This window comes from Lampetra planeri, chromosome 2 (genome assembly GCF_965212315.1).
Source record: "Lampetra planeri chromosome 2, kcLamPlan1.2.h2, whole genome shotgun sequence".
NCBI lineage: Eukaryota > Metazoa > Chordata > Hyperoartia > Petromyzontiformes > Petromyzontidae > Lampetra > Lampetra planeri.
The window spans coordinates 13,272,220-13,289,773 of record NC_136108.1 but is presented as its reverse complement, the minus strand read 5'-3'; the positions used below and the strand labels follow the sequence as shown (position 1 = coordinate 13,289,773).

Genomic DNA, 17,554 nt, shown 5'->3' with positions numbered 1-17,554 from the left:
AAATTCATATAAATCTGTCATCCTTTCTCCGTACAGATTCCGATTGTGAACGGCCAATTTAAAGAGACAAATCCATTAGGGTTACACGTGCACGAGCCCGACAGAAACAACAAAGAACCAAAGAGGCAATTTACAGTGCCCCCTGCCCCCATCACATTTATTGAGACACACGCGGCGCTTTCTCTCTGACAAGATTCCCGATTAGCATCGCAACGTCGCCAATTTTGGAGAGAAATCAAGAGCGCTGCGCTTAGCCCCAAATGAACAGATTATCTCTTCTCTCTGCATTTGTTTTCATTTAGAAAATCAAAGCCTATACTGCATTCGAATTCAAGCGGTGGTCTAGCAAAATCTCTGATGGAGATTCGACAGCTACAAAAAGCTAGGGAGGTGTTTGTCTGGGGGGAGGGGGGGGGGTTGTGGAAATATGCAAAACGCTCCACCACGTGCACCAAAGGCAGCTTTGCTGTCATCGCGCTCAGCAACCCAACGGAGACAAATGGGCTGCGCCTTTCCTGACTCCCTGATGACGCAGGTCAGACCCTGACTTGCCATCACCATTGCCCCTCCATGGGGCTCTTTGGCCCCCACAGGGGTTGTGCGGAGTTGACAAGTGGCCGATCATGCGCGGGCACACGGGCTTGCCAGTCCATTCGCACGAGAGGTAATGTAAAATGATGAGCGCCGTGGTTTTCGCTGTCTGTTGCCAGCAAGATTGATCGGCACGTGATCAGACACGCCATCACACTGATGGCTGCACAACCGCAGCACAAGGCCCTGATGTTCTCTCTAAAGCAACAGGGACATGTGAAATAAAAGTTCTTACCGATTACTGCGTTAGCGACACTTAGCACCAACGAAGCCAACATGTTCTTGGTTCTTTCGGTAAAGTCACGTAGAAGGGAAATAATAAAATAATAAAAATAAAACATAATAAAATAATTCTCACTTAAGAATTATTATTTTATTATGTATTATTTTTATCATTTTATAATTTCCCTTCTACGTGACTTTACCGAAAGAACCAAGAAGATGAATCCCTGCAGTCACGAAAGCTTTAAATCGAAAAATGAAGGCAACATGATCAAAAGACACGCAGTAAGAAAGTGCCCCAGAGAACACGTCATTTCACCCTCCCGGTGACCCTCTGCGCTCTCTCCGCAGGGCATTCGCGTGCTCTCACATCACGTCGAATGCAAATCCTTGTCACGGGCCATTTGCCGTCACCGCCACCGCCGCCACCGCCGCCACCACCGCCGCCACCGTTACCACCACCGCCACCGCCGCCACCGTCACCGCCACCACCACCACCGCCACCGCCGCCACCGCCGCCACCACCGCCACCACCGCCACCGCCGCCACCACCACCGCCACCGCCGCCACCGCCGCCACCACCGCCACCGCCACCACCACCACCACCACCGCCGCCACCACCGCCGCCACCGTTACCACCACCACCACCACCGCCACCACCACCGCCACCGCCACCACCACCACCACCGCCGCCACCGTTACCACCACCACCACCACCGCCACCGTTACCACCACCACCACCGCCACCGCCACCGTTACCACCACCACCACCGCCACCACCGCCGCCACCGTTACCACCACCACCACCACCACCGCCACCGTTACCACCACCACCACCGCCACCGCCGCCGCCACCACCACCACCGCCGCCGTCGCCGCAGCAAGACGGAGGCTCGGAGACGTGCGTGACGCACACCTCCATTCGGAGTTCACAGCGGCGGCGACGGTGAACCAGCAGTTTGCGTGGCACAGAGCCGCGCGCAGCCTCATCCGCATTACCAATTCATGCCCCAAATTGAAACATAAAAACCCATCAAAGACGCCAAAACAGTTCTCTCGCTCGCATCTGCAAATGTGTTTTTGAAATTTTGTGGGTGTTGATGATGTTCTTTTGATATTGCTTTCAACAGGTACCGTTATGTGCATACGCTGATTAAAGTAATGTTTTCCAAGATGCGAGCGTTGAAAGTGACAGGGGAAAAAATATATACTAAATATGTAGTTTGAAGGAAGGCAGTAGATTCGCAGCGATCCATTTTTAGAAGTTGAAAATAAGCTCAGCGCTTTAATCACCCCTATCATGGCGGTGATAAAATTGAATCCTCAAGGGTCATGTCCTTTCCAGCCCAGCCAGATGTAATCCAACATCAGCACTCAAAACCACATGCATAAAACATCTCATTAGCTATCAGCATCCTGCCATGATGTGTTGAGGTCATACGGGGAGGAGGTATCGTCGGTTTTTTCCATCCACAATCCCATTAATTCTAATATAATGGAGTCATTTAGAAGCCTTGCAAGAGGCAAACTGGCCGACGATGATCATGCTTAACTCAAGTTTATTAACAAACTCACCCAAAGTGACACCTTACCGGCGGAAGATCATCAAAAAGATCATTTTTTTTATACTGAAAATTGTTGGACAAATTATAATTAGTTTTACTCAATGGTGTTTTAAATATTTTGAAAGAAAAAGATATCGTGGTTATAACACGAATATTAATAAAAACGTACTGTTTGCCTCTTATATATTGCTTTACAGAAGAACAAGAACTGCCTTTGTTAAATTATCATTGCTCTAAGTGACCTGGCACTCTGCTTAAGTAATCAATAGCGGGTGATATAGGGTAGGGAATTCTGCTAATGAATGTAAAACGATGTTCTTTCTTGCTGAAAAACTGGTACGCGCTGAGACCGTTTATCCTGCAGGTTTTGCTCCGAAGGGCCTGCTCATGGCAACGCACTGCATTCCATCACCTCTGAGCTAAGAGGAATCACAAGGACACGTGCAGGGCAAGGCAGGGCAGCCAACCACACAAAAGAACAGGTAGGGATCGCACGAGGATCTCCGAAGCAAATAGAGTGCTGTTGAAGAGCACGCAGGAACCGTTACGTCGTCCTTCATGTGCCAGTGAGTTTCATTCCATCAGAAACTTCCCGAGTGCTCAAAAACACGGCCGTACGATTGCCTGCAAGGCCCATCCTTGTGCTCACACACCAACCCCCCACTCCCCCCCCCCCCACCTTTTGCAGAGGGACACAGACTGCAGGCAGACCACAACAGAGTGGGATGATGCATTTTCCTCATTGGAAAGTGCCCGCAGTAATTACACTCTTTCATCTTGGTTGTAAGCATTCCTTCTCCGCTGACCTCCACTGCCACAATCTTTGGGGGATGGGGAATTTATCTCAAATTCTACATGATCCAGAGCTGGCCAGACTGCTTTGGCGAGGGTGACAAAGCCAGCCCTGAGGCCATTTATTTCAGTATTAAGCAGCAAGAATAAAACACATCAAAGTGCAAGGCCACCAACGAGATAGACACTCATCACATAGTGTTTCTCCCCCTGGGATGTTTACACATGTGCAGAAATGAGCCCATGAAGCATTTTATTGAAAACAGCCTGATAAAACAGTAGCTGTGCTGAATGCATAATGGCACAAAAGGCTGAACATTGTGCAAACATGCATACAGCGATGTAGGTTTGGGATTATTACATTGAGGGACAGAGAGAAGAACAAGTGGCTTAAGAGAACACACGGAGATAAAAAGAGAATAAAGGGGGCCTTGGGGCAGAGCATGTTGCAAAAATGGATGGATGACGGCCGATGGGCAATGTCATGAAGGAGTGACATCGAAGGGATGTCATGGAGTGATGGCTCCAGCACGTGTGCAGGTGCGAGGTGGATTGTTACATCGTTGGATCGTGAAAGATGGAGACGGCTTGGGGAGGCTTTCGCCCAGCAGTGGAATGATCACCACTGATGACAATGATGACGATATGCTCAGTGGTGCAGATGTCAAAAAATGCAATGAGCATTCTGTGAGCGATAGGCACGTCCGTCGCCCTGTTTGCTTAACAAAGGCTGCTCTGTAGCGGTCGCGATTGCCTTCATTGGTAACCATTACTTACGATGCATTTGCAAGAGGATGATTAAAAATCTGCAAATAAACAGGCTGGTTTAATTATTGTTGTAATAGCGTAATGAGTACGATCACAACGTATGGAGCTCTGTTACAGAAACGCGGTACTTCGTCGAAGGGAAGTCGGTTGATGGATTTGAACGAGGTGGGGGGGGGGGTGGAGGTTGGCTTTAAAATCAAGGGCACGCTCAGCCTGCAGCACCGCAAACAGCGCTGGTTGTTGAGAAAACGCGCGGGTAAAATTGCACACGATGTCGCCCAGGGAGAGCTGGGATGGGTAAATTACTTCGACCGACCCATCAGCCAATCTTCCTGTGTGGCAGTTTAATTCCAGACTGGTGCAAATTATGTTTGGGAATGTTATTAGTCTCGAGAAGGATGCGTTTCATGTGTTTTGTGCTATATATATATTTTTAGCAGCGTTGAAAAAACCCCGCGGAAAGTAAGCTGTGCGCAATTTATCTCACTTTATTGCATAAGACAATGGCTTTTATGAAAATATAAATCGACTACATAAGAAACAAAGGAAAATATAACTTAAGCCTCTACATGAATTCCGAAATACTTTCCTCCCAAAAATATCTAATTGAAAAAGTGAATAAGCCTGTACATGGTTTCGAACATCATAACGTATTCTCTGTTTTAATTAAAGAGTTGGGGCGAAGAGCTTTTCAGTCTCTTTCTCACAGCTTTCCCTTCCAAAGGTCATCATGACTTTACGACCCCCACGCTCAGAGTGTGGCAGGACCTCTCGTTAGGTGACATTCCCAAAACACGGTCCAGCAGCCCTTTCGTCAAAACGTCACTCAATTAATGAAAACCAACTCTCTCTCTCTCTCTCTTCCAAGTTCTCTTTCATTTAAGGAAATATTATCTCATACCATAGTCAACACCAATAGAAATATTTACATGATCACTGGGCGTTCTAATTTACATTCATAGTAATTTCTCAACTAAGTATTGGGGGCGGGTGGGGCGCTGGGGGGAGGATGTGCTGAGAACAGTGGCCCAGCTAAAACTAAAACACGTATAATACAAAACACATGGAAAATTTCCTACAAAATGTCATTTATTTACCATCCTAAAAAGAGGGCGAAGATTTAATTAAAAATCCGATTTCATTTGAGCGGCTGATGTGTTTTCGGCGACGTGGGCACTGACTCACTGACTCCGCGATTGGATGTAAGGTGAAAGGCGCGGCCCTGCAACTGCTCGCTCTGCTGCTGGGGGAAGGGCCTCCAACTCGAAGGAGCTCCAGAGAGCCTCTTCTGGGAGACATTTTGGCCTACTCTTCTAGGCTCACCATCTGTTCTTGAGAGAGGTGGGCACGTCACATGTGGCTACACACCTCCGATTTGCACGGTTGGCCACGTACGGCGCGAAAGAAGTTCCACATACATACAGGTCATGTGCGGCAGTTTAAAGTAGAGATCGGTGGAGGGGGTGGGGGTGGAATGTAAACATTCTTTGGTTCTTTTCGGTTAAGTCACGTCTAAAAATAAAATAATACATTAAAATAACATATTACGACGTTATTATTTTATTTTTAGACGTAACTTAACCGAAAAGAACCAAAGAATAATTCCTGCAGTCACGAAAGCTCCTAAATTAAGATGGAATGTAATAAATTTGCACCATTGTTTCAAATGTCTCGCCGGGAGATAGAGCCAGTGACCTCTGAATTTCAAGTTCAGTGTGTTGACCGCTACACCACAGCAGTGTCCCCAATGAGCGAGAAGCAGATAATATTGAAACCAGCGTCCAAAGTAAAAAAAAAACGCAGCATACTTAATAGGCCAACTCCACGATTCACTCACCGGTAATCAAGAGTCAACTTTACCAAGAATAAACAAACTAAAACACCCACACATTTGCAAGAGGGAGGATATAAAATAAAATTGGTGATGCTGGTTTGAATAGTGAAGCAATGGACGGTCATTCTACAATACACTTAACTAAACCAAGCGAGGGGTATGACGCAATCATTCATCTCTCCAATTAACTTTCAGGATGCACTGCCGCGTGATGCCCGACGATTCGCTCCACATCAAACGTCACACTGAACAGCGAGCAGCGCGACCCCGACAACACATCGGAGAGCTCTGCAACAGAGCCGTGAAAACCTACGCAGTTCGGCGTTCATCTCCATTGGCAGCCCTGAGCCAGCAAGGAAAAATTTTACGTTCCTGTAGCAGGGGCGGTTTCTCCACGAAGCAGCCGCCATGTCATATTTATTATGAATAGACACTCACTTTAGACGAAGACATGCCACCGGAAAATACATCCTCAATCACTGCATCTCCTCCATTCTCCGTAAACATCTACAAAGATGTTTTAATGAGTTTAACTTGTACCCACGGCCTATTTAAAGGGGGGTTGGTGGCCTCAGGCACTAGACCCCTAAGTGGAGCTGATGGGAGCGGCTCAAGTGGAAATGCTCCCATTTGCTGGGGCAGTGGCGGGAGGGGGGGGTAGCCGCTGATCTGGCTGTATAAAGCTTCTTGGATGTCCTGGGCACCCTGGAAAGAACCCCAAGTGCCACTGCATTGATCATCATCATCATCAACCATGATCAATCCACTGCTGGAAGAAGGCCCCTTCAAGCCGTCACCATCTCACATGGGTCCGCGATGTAAAAATCCACCTAGAATCGGCACGATGAGACAATTTCATAACTCCCCTCGGACGTGTTCCCTCCCTTGGCCATTACATTCATCTGTGTTCTATCCCCATCTCACTTACACACACGCCTTGCGCCGTCCTCTCTTTATGCACCCGCCATCCCATCCGCTGCCGCGACACCGGCGGTACAAGCGCATGGATTTCTCCGGACACCGCTTAGGGCGCTGGCTCAGGAGTTGACCGCGCCACCTGCCACCTGCTCTTGCTGCAAATCTTCGGTCCCTGGTCGCAGCTGCACTCCAACTGCCCACGCTGCTGGCTTTGATTGCTATTCACAACGTGCTGGTAACACACACGAGTGTGCACGAACGCACACGCGTGCGTGTTTAGAAGCCACGAAGAACACACGCGCACACAAGTTGCCTATAAAGTATTTGTATTTAATGCAGGATAATCTCACTTTTAAAATAAAATCTTACTTCCTCAGACACCAACGCGTGTGGGTTCCGTGTGCTCTGTTGGAGAGATTTAACAGAGCAGCTCACCACCGTAGCCTCGAACCAGAATTGTACGGAATGATTTATTACTAGTCCTGCACATCTCATGGGCTCGTTGCAATGTTGAAACCACTATTCAATAGGCTTGTCTCACGCCGCAATGTTTTGGTATTATGTTGCGCATCCACACTCCCTCATTCTGTTTTGTCATGTTATTATTTTTTCCCCCTGCATTTAGCCAGAGCGAGGGGGGTTCTAACCAGCATTGCTCTCTTGTGCTCTTGCGTGTCCCAGAGCACCATTGCTCAAAAAAAAAAAACGTGTGGACGGGGGGGTGGGGATGAATTGAAATAAATATTCACGCTTCTGTCTGCATCTGTCTCCCCATTCCCTCCTAACCCTTCACATGATCTCTGTCTTTGTCCCTCAATCTTACTTCCCTCCCACGATTTCTCTCTCCCTCTTTATCTTCCACTCTCTCCTCTCCATCTCGTTTCCCCTGCTGCAAGTCACCTTCATCAGCAAGATGCCACTGGTGCGAGGTGGACTTGACAGAGTCGGTGTGGTTAGGCTGCCGTTTAAACATCACATATCTCTGTTGTATCCCATTACAGCTTCCTGTCAAACCAAAAAAAAAATCATTTATATTCAAATACAAGTGTGGTGAAGTGTCCTTTTTCAAAATCAGAGCTTCAGATAAAATCCCAGCATTCCCTTCTGCTGCAAAATAACCACGACAATAATCTATTTGATCACCTTTACAGGGAATAAACGCACACGATGTTTTACCATGTGGTAAAGACTGCAGAAGCGACTTAACGTTCAATCCCAACTTTGAAAAAAATCTTTAAATCTTAAGATTGTTGCTCACATGGAATTTACCAAATTACAATCAATAGCCTGGGCTATGACGACTGCGATTCCATCAACGCTGGGCTCAACGTTGCCAATGCTTTCTGACAAGATTTTGTAGACCGAGAGACACATTGCTTCTGCCAGACGGAAAGAAAATCCCTCAATTTCTGCAGTAATCTCACATTTCTGAGTGCCTGCTCATGTGCTAGTGATGTCAAAGTGAATGAGCACATTTAATGTGGCCATTAAGGCATCCACATCAAATAGACCACAAAGAAACATGGTCACAGACTTCCACGGTCGACATATTACAGCCCGTTATCAATCAACATTTTTACAACTTACACTTCATTAAGACTCTACGGAAATTGCGCTGTCTATGCAGACTATGCCGTCTTCCGCACGGCTCGACTTGGGTGTGCGGCGACACGATGACGCCAGATCCCTCCGCGTTCCACGCCGCTGGTGAGACACCACCGAGCGCTGAGCGCGGCGCATGCGACTCCCCGGGCGGACCTCGCGACGATTCCAGAGAAATAATTATGACCAAAAAAGAAAACCGCCGGGCGCAGGTGTGGCGAGTCGTAAGGCGGGATTGTAATAAATGCCGCTCTGAGCGGAGGAATAAGCTTGCGGGAAAATGTTCACCTTGTCCCCACAAGGAATTCTATGTTGATAGTATTCATTGGCGATCGTGCAAGAGAAGATACATAGCGGGTTTGTGCAGGCTTAGTGTTCTTCGGCAGGGCAAAGGTAGGTAAACAACAGTCACCAAAGTGTACAGTTGATTGTTGCGAATGTTAGACATTTCATAGGAAAAGGTGTTAGATATATTTAAACAAAAAAAACTAAGCTAAACTATTTTGTATTTTAACAGGTAAGGCCCACTAAGTTGTATAGCTATGTTTCAGAAGCGCCCTGACCACAAATGATAGCTCAACGAAGTGGCTTATCACGTGGAAATGTATTGCAGCGAAACACTCTAAACGCATGTTTCCAATGTGGAGGGTAAAACCGGAGGACCAGGAGAAAAATACACGCGACCGTGGGGAGAACATGCAAACTCCAAATATACAAGCGTCAGGGTCAGGATCGAACCCACGACCTCCTCCATACCAGGCAAGGTATTTAACATCTCACCAGCTGTAGCTAATGGTGGCAATATAAGATGCTTTGTCGGGGGTTTAATAGATGTTCCAGTTACATTTACTCCACTATTTGGAGGGAAAATGTGTGGCTTTAATATTTGCTCAAATGGCTGAATTTAGTGCATATTAAATTTTGGATTAAATTGGCATTACCATATGAAATGAGTTACAGGTAATTAGGCAGAAAAATACTTACCACATGATGTTCATAATGAGGTTTTGATAGATGTCTTTTAAGTAAATGCACAAATACACATAACACGAGCGAGTGCAGCTGTACATGTCCATAAACAATGCAACACGTACGCGTGTTTGCTTTATAATTACATGAGGACAAAACACACTTTTTAGCAATAATGATTGCGAGTGCCTACTAAGGTAAACTAGATGCAGCAATATTTATGGCGAAACAGGAGTGTTATTGCCTACACATGAAATTGCGTTTCTAGAAGTGTACATTTTATATGATCACCGTAATTTGGGGTGCCTCAAGCAATGGTCAAGCGTCTTTCCTGTGCTGACATTCATACCACAAGTCATCATTCTAGGATGAGTGCACCAAGGGGAGACCAGGCTACGTTCAAACATCAAACTTCAATGGTCTACACGGGCAGGAGTTGAACCTGGATACAGTAATTGGAACAGGAGCACTATTCGCTAACTACAATGCTACCTTTCAATTGCTATTCAACAAGAGCTTTAGTCTGGCCTACATAGCATGCTGCTAGCGGGCACCTGTGGAAAGATGGTGTGGCAAGAGTAACACACCTGGCCGCATGTGTATACCCAGTGATAATGTTGACATACCAGAGACTAATTTAAATCTGAGTGGATCTAGGAGAGGCCCGGTACCAGCTCAGCTACCCGCCCGCCACTAACGAACCCAAGCTGCTGCTCTACCCACTGCGCCGTCACTCCCGATATTCACGCGCGCACCCGCACACAAAAAGACAAAGATCCCCCGTGTAGCCTGTAACAGACTGTTGGGGCAAGTGCAGTTAGCGAGCACCTATAAAGGCCGGCACGGCACACGAGGGGCTGGGTGGCCAACACCACGCCCGGCCGCCTTTGTCTCCCCAGTGGCGATGTTTACACGTCGTACCAGGTACTCATTTGAGGCTGAGTCGACCAAGGGGAGGCCCAGGACCGGTTCAGATAATCGTCACCGGCGTTGGCCGTGAGCGGACAATTGAACCCGGGTCGCCAGGTTCGTAGCGCAGCGCGCTAACCGCTACACCACCGCTCCCCACACACACCCAACACACAAACACACATACTCTTAGTTCTTTCGGCAAAGTCACGTAGGTAAAAAATAAAATTAAAATTAATAAAAATAAAATAATAATAATATTATTTTACGTGACTTTACCGAAAGAACTAAGAGTTTGAATCCTTGCAGTCACGAAAGCTTAAAATCTAGAACACAAACACACACACACACGCGCCGAGGACATCATGCGGCACACACCCAGAGATTGTCGTCGCGCTGGTACCGCTTCCAGTTGCTGCCCGTGTCGCTGTGCAGCAGCTGGTAGCGCGCCACCCACTCGGACGAGCCGTAGCGACCCTGCGTGGCCACGGCCGTGACCCGCGACCGTCCACCCAGGTCGAGCTGGAGCCACGGGGAGGGGTCAGCGGGTGATGGAGCCCAACCGCCCGCACCTGCAGCCCACATGCAGGGACAGTCAGCCAGAGGGCAACGACAAAAGATAAAGATCCTCACACCCCCCGTATAGCCTTTGGAAGTATGCAGGGGCAAGTGCCGTGAGCGAGCACCTGTGAAAGCCGGTTTTACGGCACACGAGGGGGTGGGTGGTCAGCACTATGCCCGGCTGCCTTTGTCTCCTTGGTGGTGGAGTGTACTCATCACACCAGGTACTCATTTGAGGTTGAGTCGATCTAGGGGAGGTGCGCGGAAGCGCTTCGGATAATTGTCACTGGTATTGACTGTGATGCGGAAATGGAACTCGGGTCACCGGGTTCGTAGCAGATTGCGGGAACCACTCCGCTAGTATTCCGCGCACACAGAAACATTGCGTTCTAAAATAATCTTTATTTCATGAAGTGTCTCTCATGTTGAAATATCTCCAAGCACTGTCTATACGAAAATATGTATAAACAAATGAAATTAAAACTACTTACAAGTATAGATAAAATCCAATCTAAAAACAGTAAAAAGCAATAATCATAATACTAATGACAACCACACTCGCTATATAAATATGCAGAATTCAAATATCAAGCAAATAATAATGAGTGCACTCACAGTCTATGTACAATACAATCAGGCTACAGGAAAAGCCAAGGCATAAAAATAGATTTTCAAGCTGGATTTAAAAAAAGAAGCGTTCCACAGTCTCGACGCGTAGCAGCAGAATGCAACGATCACCCAGCATTCACCTCTTTGAGATTGGTATGGATAGCAATCTGGAATCCAGGGAGCTTAATTTCGCATGCACATGCATAACATAGGCAAAGACAAAGATCCCCGTGGAGCCTATAGGAGACAGTTGGGGCAAGTGCTGTTCGCGAGCACCAGTGAAAGGCCGGAACGACACACGATGTAGTGGGTGGCCAAAACTACACGCGGCTGCCTTTGTCTCCCCAATGATGATGTTTGCACACCACACCAGCTACTCATTTAAGGTTAAGTCAACCTAGGAGAAGCCCAGGACTGGTTCAGATATTTGCCACTGATATTGGTCGTGAACGGTTATTTAACTCAGGTAGCTGACTTCCTATGACAGTGCGCTAACCGCTGCACTACCGCTCCCCAGATAGACACGCACAGACACATGGGCGCACGGATTCATTATTGTGCACCGATATATAAAACACTGGCATGTACAAACACACACACACAACCAAAGCGTAAACTACTCTTAGGCTTTTTCGGTAAAGTCACGTAGGTAAAATAATAAAAATAAAATTAATAGAAGTAATAATAGAAATAAAATCATAGATCACGACGTTTCGGAGGCAACACAAGTCTCCGTCATCAGGTGGGACCGTCACAGCTAAAATTACTGCATCATGTGTAGCTGTGACGGTCCCACCTGATGACGGAGACTTGTGTTGCCTCCGAAACGTCGTGATCTATTATTTTATTTCTATTATTATTTATATTAATTTTATTTTTAATTTTTTTACCTACGTGACTTTACCAAAAAAGCCTAAGAGTATGAATCCTTGCAGTCACGAAAGCTTCAAATTTAAAACGAAACAAGTAAACTCGTAAAAACAAAGTTTTTCACTATAAATCCTTTATATGCGTGGCATAGGGGCGGCTAGAGTCCTCTCGTCCTCTGGCTTGAGATGGCTGCCACCTATGGGTCAGATGATTGTCTGGCAGCATTAAACAATTGGTAATTAAATATTTAAAAAAAATTCCCTAAACAGTGTAACATTTTGGATTTTTTTTTCACGAAAATGCATTGTCACGCACAACGAGTCTGTGTGCAAAATGTCAGCTCGATTGGATCATGGGAAGTGGGTTAAAAGACGAACGGAAGATTTGCACGGTCCTAAGCAAGCAAGCGAACTTAATATAAAGGATTTAAAAATACACACAGACAAACACGTTGAGTCGGCAACAGGTGCGCATGGGTGCGCAGGTATCAGATATTGTTTTAAGTTGATTTTGTTTAACCAGTAAAGTACTCAACGAAATGTATGTACATGGGCACAGACAAATATAGACACGCAGACACATTACAGCTCAGAAAGAGGCACCTACATGTACATTCACGACAAAACGCGCCGTGAATGCTCGTTATACACATAGACCTCTACATTCAATTCACTGAGATTATATTAACGCATCAGGCACGGACTTTCCACATAACCATCCATGAAAGCAGCCATTCATGATGAGGTCTATTGCATGACATGACCTCACCATCACTGCACTGCAATGTATTCTAATGTGTTGTTTATACAGAATTTCCCCTGAATCCTAAACATAAGGGTGGTGTCATAGCTCTCAATGAAAGATAATAGCAGTGTTTTTTAGAGATTTCTATGAAAGAGAATGGCGGTCGTTTGAATAGATCTCTATGAAAGAAGATGGTGCTTTTTCAAATAGAACTCTTTAAAATAAAATTATGTTTTTTGTTTAAATAGATTTCTATTAAATAGAATGGCGATCGTCGGCAAGCTACGCCAAATGCAGACGCTTGCCTCCTTCAACGCCGAGCGTGCCCCAGGCACCAGTGATTTATTCATTTCATTTCACATTCTTTGGTGCTGCCATGCTAAATATCCTGCTTGTCGCCACCTGGCTAATGTCCGCCAGTGGAGTTGTGGCTGCTGAATCTCTCGCCACGAATCGCAGGCAGATATCAAACGGCGCTGCCATCGTGAGACTTGCGCTAGCACCAAATCCAATCGCAGTGCAGTAGCCCCCTGGTTAAGTGACATCGGCTAACGGTTTTTTCGGTTAACGTTTCGCTTCCCATAGGACCCCATGGTTTCGATTAACGTAAAAAAAATTTGCTTAACAATAAAGCTTACGTTTTTCACGCGGGCGCCAATTTCGACCAATCAGAGTGCTCGGAAGTGGGGCTGAGCCATGCCCTCAACCAATCAGCGACGTTCATTTATGAGTGTTTAGACCTCGACTGGGCTTTGTTTACATTCTACGTTTTCTGTTTTGGCAGTGGAAACAGCTCCCTTGCAGACTCAGGGATTATTTACTTATTTTCCAACTTATAAGTGAATTCGAGTTACAGTTATTTCGATGAACAGTAGTTTTCGTGTAATGGATTAAAAACGTTAAACGAGGGAATACAGTACCACCTTTTCGAAAAGTTTTCCACAGTCACTTATGAGATGATTGTCAACGTTATGTATTTTTTGCAAAGCGATTTTTTTTCATCACACAGTTTCAAAGCGTATCCTAAAGCGTGAGAAAGGAGGGGATAATGATGAAAAGACACGGCTCCATCTTCGTGACTCATAAACACCGAACAAACACCTAGAGCAAACCGCGAAAATCAATGCAGCTTAGAGCATCAATTTACAATGGTTCCACTTTTTCACGTGATATACGAAGTGGTTGTTGTGCATCCACGAACGTGTGATTATTTCTAAGACACGCGAGAGAGTAGACTCCTTCACGTGTGCGACTAATATTTCCCGCGGATTTACTGACCACTGGCCTGCGGACGTGAAATGATTAATAGAAGAGATGGTTCATTCAGCGAGTGCTTCATCACCGACCCATCGGATGGCATCCTTGGTGGCCAAGTTGTAGTTCTCGTAGACCGCCGCTAGTCAGCGGGCAGTCATCAACAACACGGGGCATTATTTTAAATCAGGGATGGGGAACCTTTGTTCTGCCAAGGGCCATTTGGATATGTATAACATCATTCGCGGGCCATACAAAATTATTAACTTAAAAATTAGCCTGTTATATTTGGTCAAACATTTAATTAACTCACCCCTAATGTGATGGCTGGAACTGCTTCTCTTTGGTGAGGCGTGTGATGTTAGCTGGTATTGATGATGTTGCTACTCGCAACTGCTTTTCCAGGTTTGCTCCTAGATTGAATTTCGAGTCCCGCCACACCAAATGATTTCGCGGGCCTCATACGGCCCGCGGGCCGGACGTTCCCCACCCCTGGTTTAAATAGTCACAGCCGCAGACTGGCTTGTCATGAAGGACTCAATGGTGGAGATTGGCTGCGCAGAGACCTTGCCCTGTCTGGAACCTGTTCAGCATAGCCCACGAACGGCCTGGCAGCTTGAAGCCAGGTGCACGACTGTAGAATCCGCGATGAGGAACTGGCAAAGAGATGATTCATCTGGTGAAGATCCATGTCCGATTAAGAATAATTGAATTCGGAGCTTACACTAACAACTCTGCTGAAGTCCGCAAGGAGAGGTCTCGAGTTCACTTTGAAAGAATGACGGAACGTTAATTTGAAAGCGTGAAATTGGCGCCAGCCATGCATCTTATTACAACAACCCATGTTTTTGAATTGCTGCAACATGCGCGCAGGAAAAAAAAAACTGACAATGAATCAGTTCGCTCCCTCTCAGCAAAATGCTGCACAACACTCGTCTATTGCTGGGCATAAATATGCCCCATTAATAACTCAACAGAGCTGCTACGAGAAGATGTCTGTAATTACACCTGGTACTTAGTCGTTTACCAGACCACGTCGTATCTCATGATTCATGTTCACCCCGTGCTAGCATGTCATGTGTTGTGGGCTTGAAATGTCATCAGGAGTCACTCTAAATGAGACAAGTTGTGTTTAAAAAAAAAGGCTGAAAATACTTTTCGAATGTTTATGCGTCATATTATGACATAACTAACAACCTGTCATCCCCCTGTATTTGATTAAATAAGAACCGTTTTGTGGAGTAAGTAGTGGTCATCCTACGGGGAGAATAGCCCTTGTCATAGGAAGATAATTTCCACCACTGGCTCACGGTCGCCAATGGAGAGAAGCACTGCCTTATTATTCATTTCAGCAGCGAAGACACTTTGATTTTGACTTGAATTGGGGTACAAAATGTCCGTCCACTGCTTAAGGAAGGCCGTGTCAGTCATGAGAGTTCTTTGACCATTCTTCATGATGTCAGCGTGTTGCGGGAATCCAACTCCCACTGCTGCGCCCCAAAAATGCAAATGCATACATTGAGATGAACATCCACGAATCTGAGATGGCGAATTCTTGCCCCATGTACGTTTATGCCTTTACTTATCCAATATAATGATTTAAACACATCTGCCCATGTAAATAACATCGAAAGCATTTCATCTTTCCCGACTCCCCTTTTAATACGTTAGTACTTCCCTGCATTTAATCTCAAATTTGTGAGTGGCATAGTCGTTAGAGCTGAACATGGTAATGAAAAGGACATAGCAATGTGCCTAAACGCATTTTTTTTCATCAGTGCTCATCACCTGCCATGACATATACTGATCAGAAATATTGACATTCATGAAGAATAGAGAACAAAAGCTCGGCAAAGTCTGGCAAAGAAGCAGAGAGAAATAGAGAGAGCGAGAGAGCGATGTATGCTTGCAATTACATTGAGAAACAGAGAGAGGTACAGATTAATTATAGAAGTAAAATGGCTTTCACAGATTCGTCACGAGAAGGGAAGATGGCTGGCGGTGAAGACTGACAACAGAGTAGCAGCCAAACGAGGACAGGTGCCCGAGAGTGTGGCTATCGCGGAGATGGAGCGATGGAATCATCTCGTGTACAGGTGCTGTTAAATTGTTAAATTCCAGCACTGTAATAGATGGTGACAGTTTGGGGAGGCCTTCATCAGATTGATGATGGCTGATGATGCCCATGCGTGTACATCAACAACTACAAAATATGCGTAACGCAATGTTCCGAGAAATATACCGACAAAGCCTTACACAGAAAAAGGAAATTAAATATTCAAAGCGTCAGTGGCAAGCCTGTGGTGAATCTGGAACGATGAGTGAAGAGCATGCAGATCAATGCTCAGTGATGTCAAAACCAATATGAAGCCAGCAGACATTCTCGTGATACAGCGGGACATAGCCAGATACAGCCGACTCCAAGCAAAGACAGACACTAAACGGAGCCCCAGCGATATGAAAAAAATAACCTTTTTTCTTATTTATAAATCGACATTTAACTGAAATGCACATCTGCAAAAAATACAAAAAGGCAATGGCACTGAAAATCTACAACGGGTTTTGTTCCCCTTGGTCATTGAATCAGACCTAACTTTGTTAGTCACGAAAGCTGGGCAAGTGAAAGGTTACATTACACAATGGCATCACTAAGTAGCGCATATGCATTAAAATCTGAGGGTCCTTTATCTTTTAAACCCATAACCTTTCGAACAATGTGCAATTAGCTCAAATTGATGAGGATTAATGTGTCCAGAGCTTTAGTATTAGCTACTCTCACCCATTCTGTTCATTATCTAGCATTACGACAAAAAAACAAGCCGTTGGACGGTGGTCAGGGACGTCGGAAAATCCACAAGGAGACACGTGGACAAAGGACAGGGATTGGCGCAACACAAAAAACATCAATCCTTTAATCCTACCCGTAATCCTCTGATGAGATGATAATGCAGTTCCACTGATTTCAACCGGCAGCAGGGATTTTCAAGTATGGCAGGACGAATGAAAGCAAAGTGACTTCACATCTCATCACTGCTGAAACATTACTTTTGATGCACCAGGGAAATTAAAAACAGCACGATTGATTTCACATTTGACTTCGCTGTTGGTTGCCGTTCCCCCGGTTTGGACACGTGGTGATTTCGGCACACAGCTCGTCCTTCTCGCTGGGGAGAGCGGCCGCTTGTCTTGAAGTGGCACAGGGGACGGGTTACGTCGAAGGGAGTGGGGACACATAAGACCGTTACGCTAAATATCCACGCTCAGAACAACGTGTGCACAAATTAGCGCTTCGAGGGCCATGGTCAGCAACAATTTTGCTTTGCTACATAAACTGGTGCGCAACCAC

At 45.9% G+C, this 17,554-nt stretch overlaps 1 protein-coding gene across 1 annotated transcript in view; it reads right to left on the bottom strand.

Moving 5' to 3' along the window:
• Nucleotides 1–17,554, bottom strand: part of LOC144733511 (contactin-associated protein-like 2) — a 126,652-nt gene that overhangs the window by 101,390 nt on the left and 7,708 nt on the right. The window contains exon 3 of the mRNA XM_078615446.1: nt 10,549–10,742. Within this exon, the coding sequence (XP_078471572.1) occupies nt 10,549–10,742 (194 nt within the window). The remainder of the gene's footprint in view (nt 1–10,548; nt 10,743–17,554) is intronic.